The sequence below is a fragment of the Ctenocephalides felis genome, unplaced genomic scaffold (genome assembly GCF_003426905.1).
Source record: "Ctenocephalides felis isolate EL2017-DRISC unplaced genomic scaffold, ASM342690v1 CF-g0.4_SCAFFOLD_01604, whole genome shotgun sequence".
NCBI lineage: Eukaryota > Metazoa > Arthropoda > Insecta > Siphonaptera > Pulicidae > Ctenocephalides > Ctenocephalides felis.
This window is the reverse complement of record NW_020537758.1, coordinates 40,236,240-40,250,970: the sequence shown is the minus strand read 5'-3', so window position 1 is coordinate 40,250,970 and position 14,731 is coordinate 40,236,240. Positions and strand designations below refer to the sequence as shown.

The 14,731-nt window shown below is 29.1% G+C and overlaps 3 protein-coding genes across 3 annotated transcripts; 1 reads left to right on the top strand and 2 right to left on the bottom strand.

Moving 5' to 3' along the window:
• Positions 1–1,142: 1,142 nt before the first annotated feature.
• Positions 1,143–4,858, bottom strand: LOC113372176 (ATP-dependent RNA helicase WM6). The gene is made up of 7 exons (XM_026612503.1): positions 4,654–4,858; positions 3,844–4,248; positions 3,406–3,524; positions 2,383–2,514; positions 2,063–2,209; positions 1,629–1,884; positions 1,143–1,417 (listed from the first exon to the last, which is right to left on the bottom strand). The coding sequence occupies exons 1-7, from the start codon at positions 4,856–4,858 to the stop codon at positions 1,404–1,406; spliced, it is 1,278 nt and encodes a 425-aa protein (XP_026468288.1). The 3' UTR covers positions 1,143–1,403.
• An 887-nt stretch (positions 4,859–5,745) lies between these two features.
• On the bottom strand, positions 5,746–8,335 carry LOC113372177. The gene is made up of 5 exons (XM_026612504.1): positions 8,063–8,335; positions 7,786–7,994; positions 6,479–6,668; positions 6,080–6,245; positions 5,746–5,983 (listed from the first exon to the last, which is right to left on the bottom strand). Exons 1-5 carry the CDS (start codon positions 8,125–8,127, stop codon positions 5,828–5,830), a joined length of 786 nt encoding a protein of 261 aa, XP_026468289.1. The 5' UTR covers positions 8,128–8,335; the 3' UTR covers positions 5,746–5,827.
• A 138-nt stretch (positions 8,336–8,473) lies between these two features.
• On the top strand, positions 8,474–11,409 carry LOC113372174 (bone morphogenetic protein receptor type-2). The gene is made up of 2 exons (XM_026612502.1): positions 8,474–11,047; positions 11,123–11,409. The coding sequence occupies exons 1-2, from the start codon at positions 8,673–8,675 to the stop codon at positions 11,331–11,333; spliced, it is 2,586 nt and encodes an 861-aa protein (XP_026468287.1). The 5' UTR covers positions 8,474–8,672; the 3' UTR covers positions 11,334–11,409.
• The last annotated feature ends 3,322 nt before the right edge of the window (positions 11,410–14,731 follow it).

Here is a 14,731-nt window from a genome sequence, read left to right as displayed (position 1 = left end):
TTCGGTCCGGGTTTGTTCGTTCCGAGTCGGAAAAGTGGGTAGAATTGGAGTGAGATTTTTACCCTCTTGACTGCACGTGTACTGTTTGTACTGCTTCATCAACAAAAGTCGATATCAAAGGATTTTACTATGATTTTACCTTATTACTGTCATATTTAACTGCCTAATTTTAAATTAAACAATATATTGCAGTAAAAACTGAAACACACAAGTTAGTTGTAATTGGCATTTTGCCTTAAGGTCAGTTGCATGAACATCCCGATACGTGTAAATAGTCGACTTAATCAACAAAAATTATAATTAGCTATTTAGATAAAATGTTTATTTCGAAAATAAATATTTCGCTTTCATTCAAAACGATTTCCAATTTAGATCTTTGAATGATTTTACTTACTAATTCGAATGGCTCAAGCGCGCGCCGTAATTCTAAACTTTAATGAATTTTAATTCAACAGCTTCCTTAAGCTTCTAATATTTCAGTATGTTATTTCATACTACGAAATCTATCGTCGTACGAAGCTTCGAAGAAACGGTCCAGCCGATCGTTTCCAAAAACTAATCAACTCGATTCCCAACCAACATCTTTCGAACAGTTTTAAAATCGATTCATGATTGTGAGCCAAAAATTTTACACTGTTCTGTTAATTAAAAAGAAACGGCTTGGCCGATCGTCGCTCAAAACTGATAAACGCTAGTCCTTATTGACTTACATAGAATGGCTTTAAGACGAAAGGTCAATAATCGGCTCTTATACACATAAATTCCAAATTTGGTTTTATTACATTGACTGACTGAAACTTAAAAAAAAAAAAAAATTAGCAATTGGAATACCCCTGCCTTATTTAGTTAATAAGATGTTATATCGAAAGTGCATTTTGCATATTTATAATTAATAGAAATAAAAATATATGTTTATAGTTGATTCATGATTATTTTGCACTCAAAATACACCAGCAATATGTACATTTATGCAAAAAAATAATATAAAATCACTTTCACAGTTAGAAATTTATTTTTGTAATACATAATCTATATGAATGTGTCTCTGACGACTGACCAATTTATTACAAAAAATTTATGTATTGGTTTTCGTGAACTAATTTTTGCATACCATTATACACAAAACCTGCTTTTGCTCAGAAAAAATAAATAACAAATGGTCATTATATACATATATTTAAAATAAAATGATTTGCATAATTCTAATTACGATACAAAATTAATAGATTAAAATTAAATACTAGTACAATTACAAAACTGGCTTCAGAGTGCACCAAAGCAGCAATCCAGCTATAACCTGCAGAAATGCCACACAATCATTTTTAATTAAACTGCAGGTACAATATCTGGCTGCACATGGTTGAAGAAATGAATTAAAATAACTTCATCACTGGCATCTTCATTTATCGTCCTTCAACTGCAAAAAAAAATTACAAATGTTTATAAATATACATTTAACTATAATGTGCATGTTTTTACAACTAAGTTTCGTCAAATTCATTTACATAGATTTAACTGTTCTCAAAATAAACTCAACTGTAGCACTACTCAAATTACAGATTTAAGGCTACAGATTAATGGTACGAAACTTTTCATCAAACAAATCAAGAAAATAATAATATACATACTATAAGAAGATAAGTCTATTTCTTCTGGCAATTCAGTAATGTTGACATCAAATCGATCTTGAACTTCATTTAATATTCTAGCATCTGATTCATCTGATACAAATGTGATTGCCAAGCCTTTGGTACCAAATCTTCCTGCTCTTGCAACTCTGTGCAAGTAAGTATCTGAATCTTCAGGCATATCATAGTTAAATACTATATTCACTCTTTCAATATCCATACCACGACCAAAGAGATTTGTGGCCACCAAAATTCGCTAAAACAAATTTTAAAACAAGTTAAAATGCAGGCTAATTTGTGAATGTGACAATGTTAATTTGAATTTTTATATCAGATTTTATAAAGACAAATCGTCAATTAATTTCAGATGTCCCTATCTAAAGTATCATCATAATTGATAAAATTTGCATTGATTAAAATAAATTGGTTTTTACCTTATGAAAATCTTTAAATTGTTGATATCTAGATAACCTTTCTTCTTGTGTCATCCCTCGATGAATTCCAATGGCAGGAAAATTTTGCTCTGTTAATAATTGGGCTAAGGCCATGCAACGCTGCACTGACTTGACAAATATAACAACCTGAAAAAGTATATTTTATAAAAGATATGCACAACAATAAAGTACATCAACAATACTGTAATATGATGTATAGTCCTGATTTGCTGAAATCAGTTTTAAAGAATCAAATATGAAGCATCACAAGTTTAAGTTCAAAAATTGCCCTTAATCATAATATAAATTTATGTTCATACCTGGTTAAACTCAAGAACATCAAGTAACTCAAATAATTTCCTGTTCTTTTCATTTTCTTTTAGCTTCAAGTAATGTTGTTGAAGGCCATGAAGTGTCAACTTAGCTTCATCATCAACATAGACTTCCATAGGCTACAAATATAACAAAAACATGGATATGGTTAAGGCAAGAAGACCAGATAGAAGATTCATAAAAAAAGAAAAAAAAGTTTCACGTTGGCTTCTATTGGTCTTCAATTAAAAAACACAACTTGATTATACAAACCATAAGACTGAAGATAATATTCAATATATTTCATACAAGGATAAAAAAAAGTTGAAACAAAAAATTATGTAATTGCCATTTATTAAAAAAAAATTATTTGAACTAAATTAAATTTAAATGAGACAAACTGATAAAAAACTTCTGCAATTTTAATTTTTCGAAAAATTAAAATATGATACTCAAAAATGCAAGTAGATAGAAAGGATCTTGGATTTAAGATGCTTAAACTAAGTCTTTTACATACGGTTGTATTTCCACTGTGTCACAAAACTAAGTAGAAGGTGTTGAGTGGCACGATCCACCAAAAAGCTGCACGCGTTCTTCTCAAAATTGTGATAAGCGAACAGTAACCAACTCCAACAAATGTATCACAGGTATGTTGATATTTTTATTGATAAGCCCTTTCCACATACCCCTAACAAATTTTGATGCACTGTAGCTATGCCAAAAGCAGCTAAGCCCAACCCCATTTAATTAAGAAAATTAACTAATAATTTATCTTCTTTCTTCTTGTCTTGCATCTTCTTTCTTGATTTCTTGTTAAGAAAAGCCTACACGTTGAGCTACAGTGCACTAACCACAATATTAATAAAACCCCATAATTATATTGATGGAACGGAAGCATGATTCTTTAACATTCAAGTATTTACGCGTAGGATATTAATTAAAAGTCGAATTTTATATTGAATGGACCAACATAACAGAAGCACGTGCAGCGTGAACTGAGATAACGATAGATAGAGTAAAATTTCAATTACATCTTGCATAAACTTTTTGCAAACTGGTCTCACATCCTTCCCTAATGTAGCGGAGAACATCATAACTTGCTTACTATGGGGAGTATTTCTGAATATTTCTTGCACATCTCTTCTCATATCTATAAAACAAAAATTGCATTAAATTATATGCTTCTAATAATGAAAATTAGATTTTATAAAGAAAATCAATCAGTGTAGATAAATATCATTCACAAGGATCAGATGTCCCTATCTAGCAGTCTCATCACGAATATAATTGTATTAAAGCATCGTTATTGTGAAATTAAATTTACATAAAGAATCAGAATGAAATATAAATGTAATTGTATATTGCTTATTCGAATTTGAAATTTCCACATATTAGCAATGTTTTTTTTTATTTATAACAAAACAAAATATTTATATCTTACAGTATTATGAGTTGCAAAATATTCTTACCTAAATGTTCTAACATTTTATCACATTCATCAAGAATGAAATGTTTCAAATGCTTGAGGCTCAGCTTCTTGTTGCGAACCAAAGCTAACACCCGCCCAGGAGTTCCAACAACAATATGAGGTTGACCAGCCTTTAAAACATCCTCATCTTTGGAAATATTGAATCCCCCAAAGAATACCCCAACCTTAATTGCTGGCATGTACTTTGAAAATCTCTCATATTCCTTGGAGATTTGAAAAGCTAGTTCCCGAGTATGACACATTACAAGAACACAACACTGATTTTCAGTGGGTTCTATTTGCTGCAATGTAGCCAAGACAAAGACTGCAGTTTTTCCCATACCAGATTTCGCCTGGCACAGAATATCCATACCCAATACAGCCTGAGGGATGCATTCATGTTGAACTAAAACAAAAATTATAAATTTTTACTTTCACTTTACAAATTTCAAGTATTTGAATACTTGAATCTAAAAAGTCATCCAATATTTTGAGGTATTTGATATGCACATGAAGATCAAATATTATACTTATAAAAAAAGCAAAATAAACTTTAGCAAGACTGTTAGATATTAGAATGTCATCAGCATGGTTTATCCCAATGATCTCCACCCAGAGGCTACAGAGCGAATATGGAATATGCTAATGGGTCCAAGGGACTCTTAATTTATGACACTGCCATGGGTAACCACTATGGATTAATGGCTCAACTGGCTCTTTGGACAAGAAAACTTGCCAAATAGTGTCAATAAGTAAAATATAAATCCCTATGGTTTTTTGTCTTTAGAGGTATAAGGATAAAAATAATTACCTTCAGATGGATGCTCAAAGCCACAGTCAACAATAGCACGTAAAATCTCAGGCTTCAGAAGGAAGTCCCGAAAACCAGAACTGTGAATAGACACATATGTGCCTTTCACATTGGGTCTTTGTGCAGTATCAGTAGTTGTCTCTACCGGTAATTGCTCAGTCTGTTCTTCATCTTCGTAATCCAAAAGATCATCATTGTCAGCCATTTTATGGTTTTAAACTGAAATATGAAAACATTATATATTGAATATATTGAATTCAAATATTTGTGAATGTGCGATGTATTTACTAAATTGTATCTTCGAGGAAAACAGTCAATGGCACGATAATTATAAAACAATATATCACAACAAATTACGAATAGAACAAAACTATTAGTAAAACTGGGTGTTCTAAAAAGGGTAACCTCCTAAAGAGTTTTCGCTGTTACATTCATGTTACCCCTCAAGGTCAGTCTAAACATAAAACCCAAAATTTTCCACGGTACAAAAAATTTGTTAAACTTATAGTAAAACTAGCAAACAGATAAATAGCACTCGGGAATATAAGAATATGTAATAATATAAGTAAAATGCACACGAGGCTAACTGACCCCAAAACCCGGTTATTGACGAAATTTACGTTAACTGAGTACTTACTAATACAAAATCACACACACAAATAGAGACTTAACTAAATATAATATTAATTAACTTTCATAAATCACAAATACGATAATTACTTACATTTAGCGGAATTTCTAATATAATATGCACGCCGCGTCGCTTACGAAGCACAAAATGGCGATCGGTGCAGCTGAAACAACAAGCCACTTTCCCGCTTATTACTACTTTCACATCACTACCAACATGCGACTCAAAATAATTATTACTCGTTATCGTTAGCAAACCTGAAATTTAAACGTTATTAACTTTTCCTGCATAACTCTTTCGAAAAGCTATATGATCGTTTAAAATTCTAATAATTTGTTTGAATATGTGAATTCTAGATAAAATAATGAAATTTATAGCTTATATCAATATAATGTTTTAAGATGTCTACTAGCAAAACAAGTTTATAGTTTGAGCAACTATTTTATACTAACTTTATTTCCAGAATATTTATAAATTATTTTATATTATCTATTATTATCACAAATTGTTCTCAAGTATCCACATATTTTTGAAACAACAATTTTATTGCAATCGGGGTGTAACCTCCTCTGTCTCAGTAATCACTCCCTGTGCATCTTTATGAATAGTTTTGGTATAAGTTTCTTGTTGCTTTTGTATTGTAATTGTAGTTTCTTCATTGCCACTGGAATCTCTAACTGTTTTATGCATTTCAACACTCTGAAAATATGAAATAAAAAATGCAATATGTATTATATAATACTCATAATACAACATATCTATGATGTTTCATCATATTTATATTTATAATTTTACCCCATCAGGTCGCATAATAGTTTTTGACATCATAGATTGTCCAAAGTTGAACCCAAATATTCCCCTTTTTCTTTTCTCATCTTGGTAAGGAATCAGATTACTTGTACCTTCTTGTTCACTGGAAGAGTTTCTTTTCAAAAAGCTATCTAATTGTTGTCCATAAAGCCTGTACAAATAAAGGAGAGATAGTTTAAGATAAGTGCATATAGCATTTGTATAATGCTTACTTTAAAAATATAAAATATGAGAAAAAGTTTATATAATTTTTTTATTTTTGCCACACACATATGCATTTCTAATTTTGTATATATGATGGTATAAGTATATTTGCATATATGATGGTCGCATATTATTTTATGATAAATATATGTCCTTGCTTTTATACTTAAATTAACTTACTGTCCATCCAAATCTGAGTCAATTGATTCATTCTGATTGTCTCTCCTTGTTAAGTTTTCATTGATGGTTTCATAACCAGGTTTCAAGAATTGATCCCGCAAACTTTTGTGTCCAGAAAATTGATTATCACCAATAACAGGATTATCCCACCCTTCTATAGGTATATTGTGCTCAAAAGTAGGATTCATACCTTTAGTCAAAAACAAGCAATAAAATATTTTCTTCAAATCTGATGTCTGATACTAATAATTATGTTTGTGATAGAATTAAGTATACAATTAAAAAATTGATAATATATTTGTGACAAAATTAAACATACAACCAAACAGTAATCTTTAAAAATCCTTTATCTACTTTCTACGTAATTATATTTTATATTTCACAGTTAAGTTAAATAAAAAATATATATATTCAATATAGTTCTGTACTAGGTTTTGATGGTGAGTTACTATTTGTTAACTACATCCTGGAAACCTAAAATAAATGTGCTTTGATCCAAGCCATTTGTATATTTCAGAATTTGTCAAGTTACTAATTTTGAATGGACACAAAGTATGATTTTATCTCCAGGACGAATCCATGCAGGTCATTGGAGTGATTATGGAGTCTTATACAGCTTGAAGATATTACTCTGTCTATCCCATATATAGAAGCATAAATAAGATTTGTTTTTCATGTGAAGAAGAGTTGTTTGAAAAAAGCTTTATATAAACACAAAAATAGGTAGAAAAGGATTGCATGCTTGGAACTTTGTTTAGTAGCAAGACAAGAAAACATGATAAATGATCCATGAGGTATGCAAAATCCATTAGCTGAATGCAGTTAAAAGGGTAATATCCGAATTTGATTAAGAAAATAAATGTATCCATAGTTTTAAAAATATGGCCATTACCAAATATTGGAACAGCTGTTTAAATCTGATAAAAAAGATATCAAACAGGTTTTTAGTTTTAAAAACATTTATACAAGTTCAGTACTTTTTGTTGAACAGATTAATACTATGAAATATTTTATTTACCGAATGAACGATTCAATTACAATATGAATCATTTTCATTACATTATTTCCAAATAATATTAAACAATTATTCATCAAATGCCACATTATCTTAAAAACTGTTCAAAATTCATAAGACCAAGATATTGTGAATAAAACATCAATGATGAACTAAAATTGTGTTAGGTGATTCATGCTATCCATATTGCATTTTGAATCTTGCTCATAGTTTATTCACTGGCCCTTTAAATATAATTTAGTTTTACATGTTTTATCCAATAATACAAAAGAATTAAATTATTAATATTTACCGAAAAACAGTGAATCAGACATGCCAGAGTGAAAACTTCTAATGAGATGATTCATTTGCTGCTCAAAATATCTTTGCATTTCTAGAGGACTACTGAAAATATTAAAACCAAAGTTTAGCCCATTTCTTGAATCGGAATGCAATTCATCATCAGTGTCATCGTCATCGTTATTCCAGATTGGATTCCGAAAACTATTACTCGGGGTTCCTCTAATGTAAAAAATATTGCGTCATTTCTTAATTGAAAATTAATCGTACAAATATTATGTGATTTATACCTCTCATCGTTGTATCGGTTATTCGGGTATCTGAAAAATCCTCTTAAAAATTCAAACATATCCATTTTTGACTTGCTGAATAAAATTTAATGTAATCTAAACTTATGATTTGATTTTGACAGGCTTGTTTTGATACGACTAACCATTCTAAGTGACACTTCACTCAACAGAGTACCATAATTTCAAAATAAAAAGTTCAAATATTTGTTTTTTTTTTGTTTAAAACTATCTAATTAGTTAAATATAAAACAATTGATAATTAAGAACCATCTTATCAGAATTGTTAATTATGTATTGCGTCTAATTTAAAACTTTGAATTTGCAGTACCACCCCGAGTACCATCATTCCAAAACCGAAAAAACCCAAGTGACATTTTAAGTTTGATGAAATATTTGTTTGGTCAAGCAAATAATTCTGTGTTGATATATCTTGTCATATTAAAAACAAGTGAACTTGTGAAAATTTGCAATTAATTTGGGTGACAATAATGAGACTTATTATATTTATATCGTGCTTGGCATCAAGTACGGTTTAAATGTACCTATAGTCAAAGGCATAATAAAAACGCTAGTGGAATTTGCACCAAGTGTTATTGTATAAAACTGCAATATGATCAATATAAAAAGTATATGTCCTTATTTTTTTGTTTATATTTTACTTTCATCTTATATAAACACTATTTTATGTATCCCGGTACCAATGAGGCGCTGTGCAAAGTTATACAACTCAATAAGTCCTCAAGCCTCGGCAGAGTACGATGAGAATGGCGATATATCAAAAGATCTGGTCGAAAATACTACTTACACAGGTGTAGAACAATGCACAAGTAATTTTTGTTACTCTTTGTGGCGGGAAGATGAAAACGGTACTCTACATGTTATGGGTCAGGGTTGCTGGGTAAGCTCAGATAAAGAAGCTAGTTGTTACCAAAATGAATGTATCTCACATGGTCCTTCTTCTCAAGCATTATCATACACAAGATTTTGTTGTTGTTCTGGTGATTTGTGCAATAAAAATATGTCAACGGAAAGTTTTCCTTTGATTACAACAGATATTCCGATGATTTCTATTGATCAAAACATTTCACAGGATGTGAACTTTGATAGCTTAACATTGTACATAAGTATCATTCTGGCAACAATATTGTTTTTAATCACAGCTGGTTTTATAATTTATAAATATAAGAGTCAAGAAGTGGCGACATACACAGCTTCATCTGGACCTGGCTATAGTTCCAATTTATATAATGTGGACAATTTGAAATTAGTTTCCATGGTAGGTAAAGGACGATATGGAACAGTTTGGCGTGGTTCAATTAATGAAGAACCTGTTGCTGTAAAAATATTTCCAGCACATCACAGAAACTATTTTTTAAATGAAAGAGATCTATATTGTTTGCCAATGATGTCTAATCCTTCTCTTTTAACTTATTATGGATGTGATGAACGCTCAACCATGGAAGGCATACCTGAGTATTTACTAGTTTTGTCATTAGAGACAGGAGGCTGTTTACAAGACTATCTTAAAAACAATATTTTACCTTGGGATGTATATTGTTCTATGGCTCAAAGCATTGTCCGAGGTATTGCTCATTTGCATACAGACATTAGGAAAGGAGATTTGCTTAAACCTTGCATTTGCCATAGGGACATAAACAGTCGTAACGTTCTTGTAAAATCGGATCTTACCTGTTGTATTTGTGATCTAGGTTTTGCTGTTAAAACATGGGGACCGCGATATGAGCACAATGGTGAGCAACAATTAGCAGAGACAAGAAGTATTAATGAAGTCGGTACATTACGCTATATGTCTCCTGAAATATTAGAAGGTGCAGTGAATTTGAGAGATTGTGAATCTGCCTTGAAACAAATTGATATTTATGCCTTGGGGCTTGTCCTTTGGGAACTGAGTACTCGTTGTAGTGATTTTTATCCAGCAAATTTTACAATTCCTGAATATTGTGCTCCTTTTGAGAAAGAACTGCCTTCTCATCCTAGTTTTGAGCAAATGCAAGTTATGGTGTGCAGACATAAAACAAGACCTGTTTTTCCACCAGGTTGGGGCTGTATAAATTCTCAAGCTTCTAAACTAGCAAAAGAAACTTGTGAAGACTGTTGGGACCATGATGCTGAAGCAAGACTCACAGCTTTATGTGTAGAAGAAAGATTATTTGAACTGGCCTCGATTAAACCAAACAGACTTCAAAACACAGTCAGTAGCCCACCCTTAGATGCAAATAATTTGGTGAAAGATAAAAATGGGACTATGGAACCAGTTCATATTGAAACAGGGTATATTAGTGATAAAAACACAAATGCTTGTCCTCAAATGCAAGCGTTTCAGGGTCGGAATCCATGTTTAGAAAGAAATTTAATGGCTAGTGATCGGTATGCTGAGAATACAGTTTTAATTGAAAGAAGTCTTAAAGATGAAATTGTAGATAATTTTAATGCAATGACAAATGATTCGAACATTATGCATGTTGTGAATCAGGATATTTCTGCCATTATAGAAAATCGTCATAATTACTCAAATCATAATGAACAAGCTAGAAACAACATAGAAGATGCCTTATTGTTTCAGACAGCTACTCCTATACCATATTTACAAAATGTTGATATTAGTAAATTAACAAATGTTACTAAAACAACAAGCAGCAAATCTTCGGTATGGCAAAGCATAAAAAATTTGTTTGATCGAAATAAAATAAATATAAGATTTGATGAAACTGTTTGTGATGAAAAATCAAATTTAGTATTTAACGGAGGCGATACCACTGAAGCACCAACAGTTGACAAAACTAAGACACAAATAATAAATGCATCAAATAATGAAGTTCAAAATAGGAACTATTATGAAAATTCTTCTAATGATAATTGTAATAAAACATCGTTGAACACCTCTAATGAAAGTTCAGTTGATAGTTGGTCACCTAAAGTGAGGCCAAATTCCTTGCCTCTAGATTCCATAAAAAATCAATATTCTTCGGATAACAGTTACATTATATTAGGAGAAGAGTCATTGAAAAGCTCTCCTCGTTCAAAAAACATAAGTTTAAAGCAGAATTTGAATAGACAACATTCCCTTGAAATTTTTCATGAAGTTTTCTCATCTACTGGAGATTTAAGAAAATTGAGAGACCCCAGTCAAAGGGTTAAGACTCCAGGGGACGTACCTCCTAGCGTCAGAAGGGCTAGAAGTAGAAGAAGTTGCAATAGACTTTCATTATATGATGATAGAATGATGGTTACAATAGGCCACTCTTTGTAATTAGTTTTTTATAATTAAAATTATAATTATTAAGCTAGAATCATCAAACCACATATTAAATTGAGCTCAATCTTTAAAGGAAAGTTTTTTATTTGATTATTAGGAATAATTTTCTATAAAACACGAAATATTGACTAAAATATAATAAAAATTTGTATTATTAATAATGCCATTTCTGTGATTTTACGTTTTAGTTGAGGTTTTATGTAATAATTATCTGTGTTATTAAAATTATCTATTTTAGAAAAACATTTATTTTAGGCAAACTAGAAAAAAAATATCTCATACTATATTAAAGCTTTGAATCAGAGATCTGAAAATTTAATTCTCTTATTTTAAATAGCCTTTTGTTTGGATGATTATTTTTTATAAATTATTGTGATGCATTATTAAAATTTGAAAAAATTATCCTAGTAATAAGTGCAATATTATATAAGGTAATGTGTAGTGGGAATAACACATGATTATGATAATTAATAATTCATGTTCACAGCCATTTAGAAGTGGTTTTATCGGACAGTAAATTATTTTATTATTTAATTTGTTTAAATTTAATAAATATGTAAAACATTTAGAAAATGTTTATTTGTTGGTGTTATGTCCAATCAAACTCTTAACACTAATAAATGTAAATTGCAGTTCTTTTTTTATTCAAATTTTAGTAATATTCTTGAAATGTGCTAGGAGTCAATAAGCCGTTCATAGTTTATATTATAAAATTAAAGAATTAATATAATTTTTAGTACAAAACAATTTAATTTTATAATTTTTTAGTTTTATTTTACATTTTATGTTTCACTTTTAATTAATTATAGCTATGTAAAAGAATGTTGTATCTTTTTTTATACATTTCTTGGAATAAACTGCTGATTTAGTGCATTAGTAATTAGGGATATTATATCTTTTGTAATTGCATTTTAGCTCCGAAAGGTTGCTAGCATTTCAAGAATAGATATGAATTGATTTTAAAAATTATAATCAATAATGCTCCATTATAGATGTTAAACTTAGTAGAATATTATTAATAAGTATGATTCTTATTTTTTGTTATAAATGTATTTTAACATATTTAAATTTTACCTTGTTAGTAAAATGCGCTTTTGTGATTTATAAATACAATAAAATGAATGAAATTAGTTCTATTCGTTTCTGTAATCTTCTATTGTAATTTGAAATTGAAAGCCGAAATATAATTATCCAAAGTTTTAGCACAGATCTTTTAAAGATATTAAATTATTGAAATTTTATTTGAGATAGCCTGCGCGCTTTTGAAAATACCCAAACTTTGGTATATTATTCACTATTATATAATTTATGTTCACAAATAGATAAATTATTAGAAAATAGAAATTATATTATATTGGAAATAGAACATTATACAAATTCGAAGTTATGTTCTGTAAATAGTCCCCATTGTTCATAAATCTTACAGCATCATTTAGGGAACAAAAAAATAATACTGATATTAAATGATCTTACATATTAAAAACAAATTAATGTTTGTTTTCGTTAACTTGTTTTAAGATAGACATTTGTTATTATTGTACTCATTATATATTCGAAAGTATTTGCGCAAAGGCTGTATAAAAAGAATATAATTCCTATTATTTAGTAAAACCAGTAATTTTCCTCATTAAGAAATGAAAAAAAAAATCAAGTAATATTCATAATTTATATTAAAAATTATATACATTTTTTAAATTTACAATCCATATTTCGTCAATTTTTGGTAAATGGAATACTATTCGTATTTGTATATTGCATTTTCACAATCTAGATTTTCAACTAAATAATCTCATCCGCTATGAAAATAATTTTATACATTTTTCTTGACACGTCAGTTGCTATTCTTTCCAAGATAATCAATTATTATCATTGTTTATTGTAATATATTTTAAGATTTCTATGTCGTTGTGTACTGAAAACATTTGCGATCTGTATAATTGAAGATGTAAACTTTTCAATTATAGCATTATACGTAACTGCGAATATTCATATATATGCACACATAATATATCAGTCAAAATTTATCAAATTAATTTATAGAATTAATTCAATGACGATCAATTGCTGCAAACATGCCGACCCATGATTATTTCAATAATTTTATTGTTCTGAAGGAGGAACTTGCTTTATATCCTTCAATGAAACGCATAATGTTCAAAAGTGATATATATAATATTGATATATGTATAAAGTGAATATATATGTTATATTTGGGTATGGAATAAGAAGTTTCTTGAAGCTTCTTGTTTTAGCATTCAATTGCAAGAAAAAAGCATCTCAAGTGAAAATACAATATTAATTTAACTAACGCATTTTTGTTAAAACCTAACACAAGATAATGTAAAGAAGAAGTTATGTATATATGAAATAGTCTTCAAATTCCAATGAAAAGTGGAGCGATTTACAATCATAATTTATTTTGAGAACTATCTAATAAATTCATCAAAATTCATAAAAAGATGTCAGAAAGCAGCCCATTCCATATTTTGAATCAATAATTGTGAATAGCAATGCTGAGTTTAATTTGGGATTTTCTTTTCGAGAAGAGTTTGCTTTCTTTACAAAGGTACAAAGTTCATGAAATTGGAAAGTTGATTTGAAAACTACAAACACGAAATTTGGGTCAGAATGTTGAAAATGTTTAAAAAAGAAACATTTTGTGAAAGTATAAATACGTCTAAGTTGTTTTGTTACCCCTAAAACGTTTACGTTGATGCATTTTATAATATTTATTTATATATGCATATATAGTCTATTCACAAAAACAAGTAAATACGTTTAAAAATCGCATTAAAATATACCATTTATCATGGTCATAATATTCTATATCTTATAATAACTGGATAAATAAATAATAACAAATTTTGTGCAATATATTTGCAACATGATATCCTATTAAATTTCTTAACATTTTTTGTAAAATTTAAAATCAATGTTTGTGCAACTCATTTATTATGTGCAAAAACTATTACTTTTAATTGAAATCGCCTATCTAAAGAAACTTGCTATATTAAATTAATTAAAATGAATTATCACAAAGGATAAAAGGTTATAATTTATAACCATATCTCAGCCAACATGAAAACATTCTTATATTATTGGTCTTGTTATTCATCCAAGCTTCAAAATACGCCTATATTTATAAATTTAACACTTAATATTATATTTATATTATAGTCCATGATTAAGGCTATATACTAAAAACTATACATACAATTCACAATATCTTTTATATTACATATTTGTGATAGGTTTGATAATATATTAACTATACAATGAATACGAGTTTTATTAGTAAATTCAAATGTTATTCAATAATTTTACATTTAAATCTCGAGAACAAATAATATTTATTGTTATGGAAATGAATAAATAATCGGATGAAAATAGAA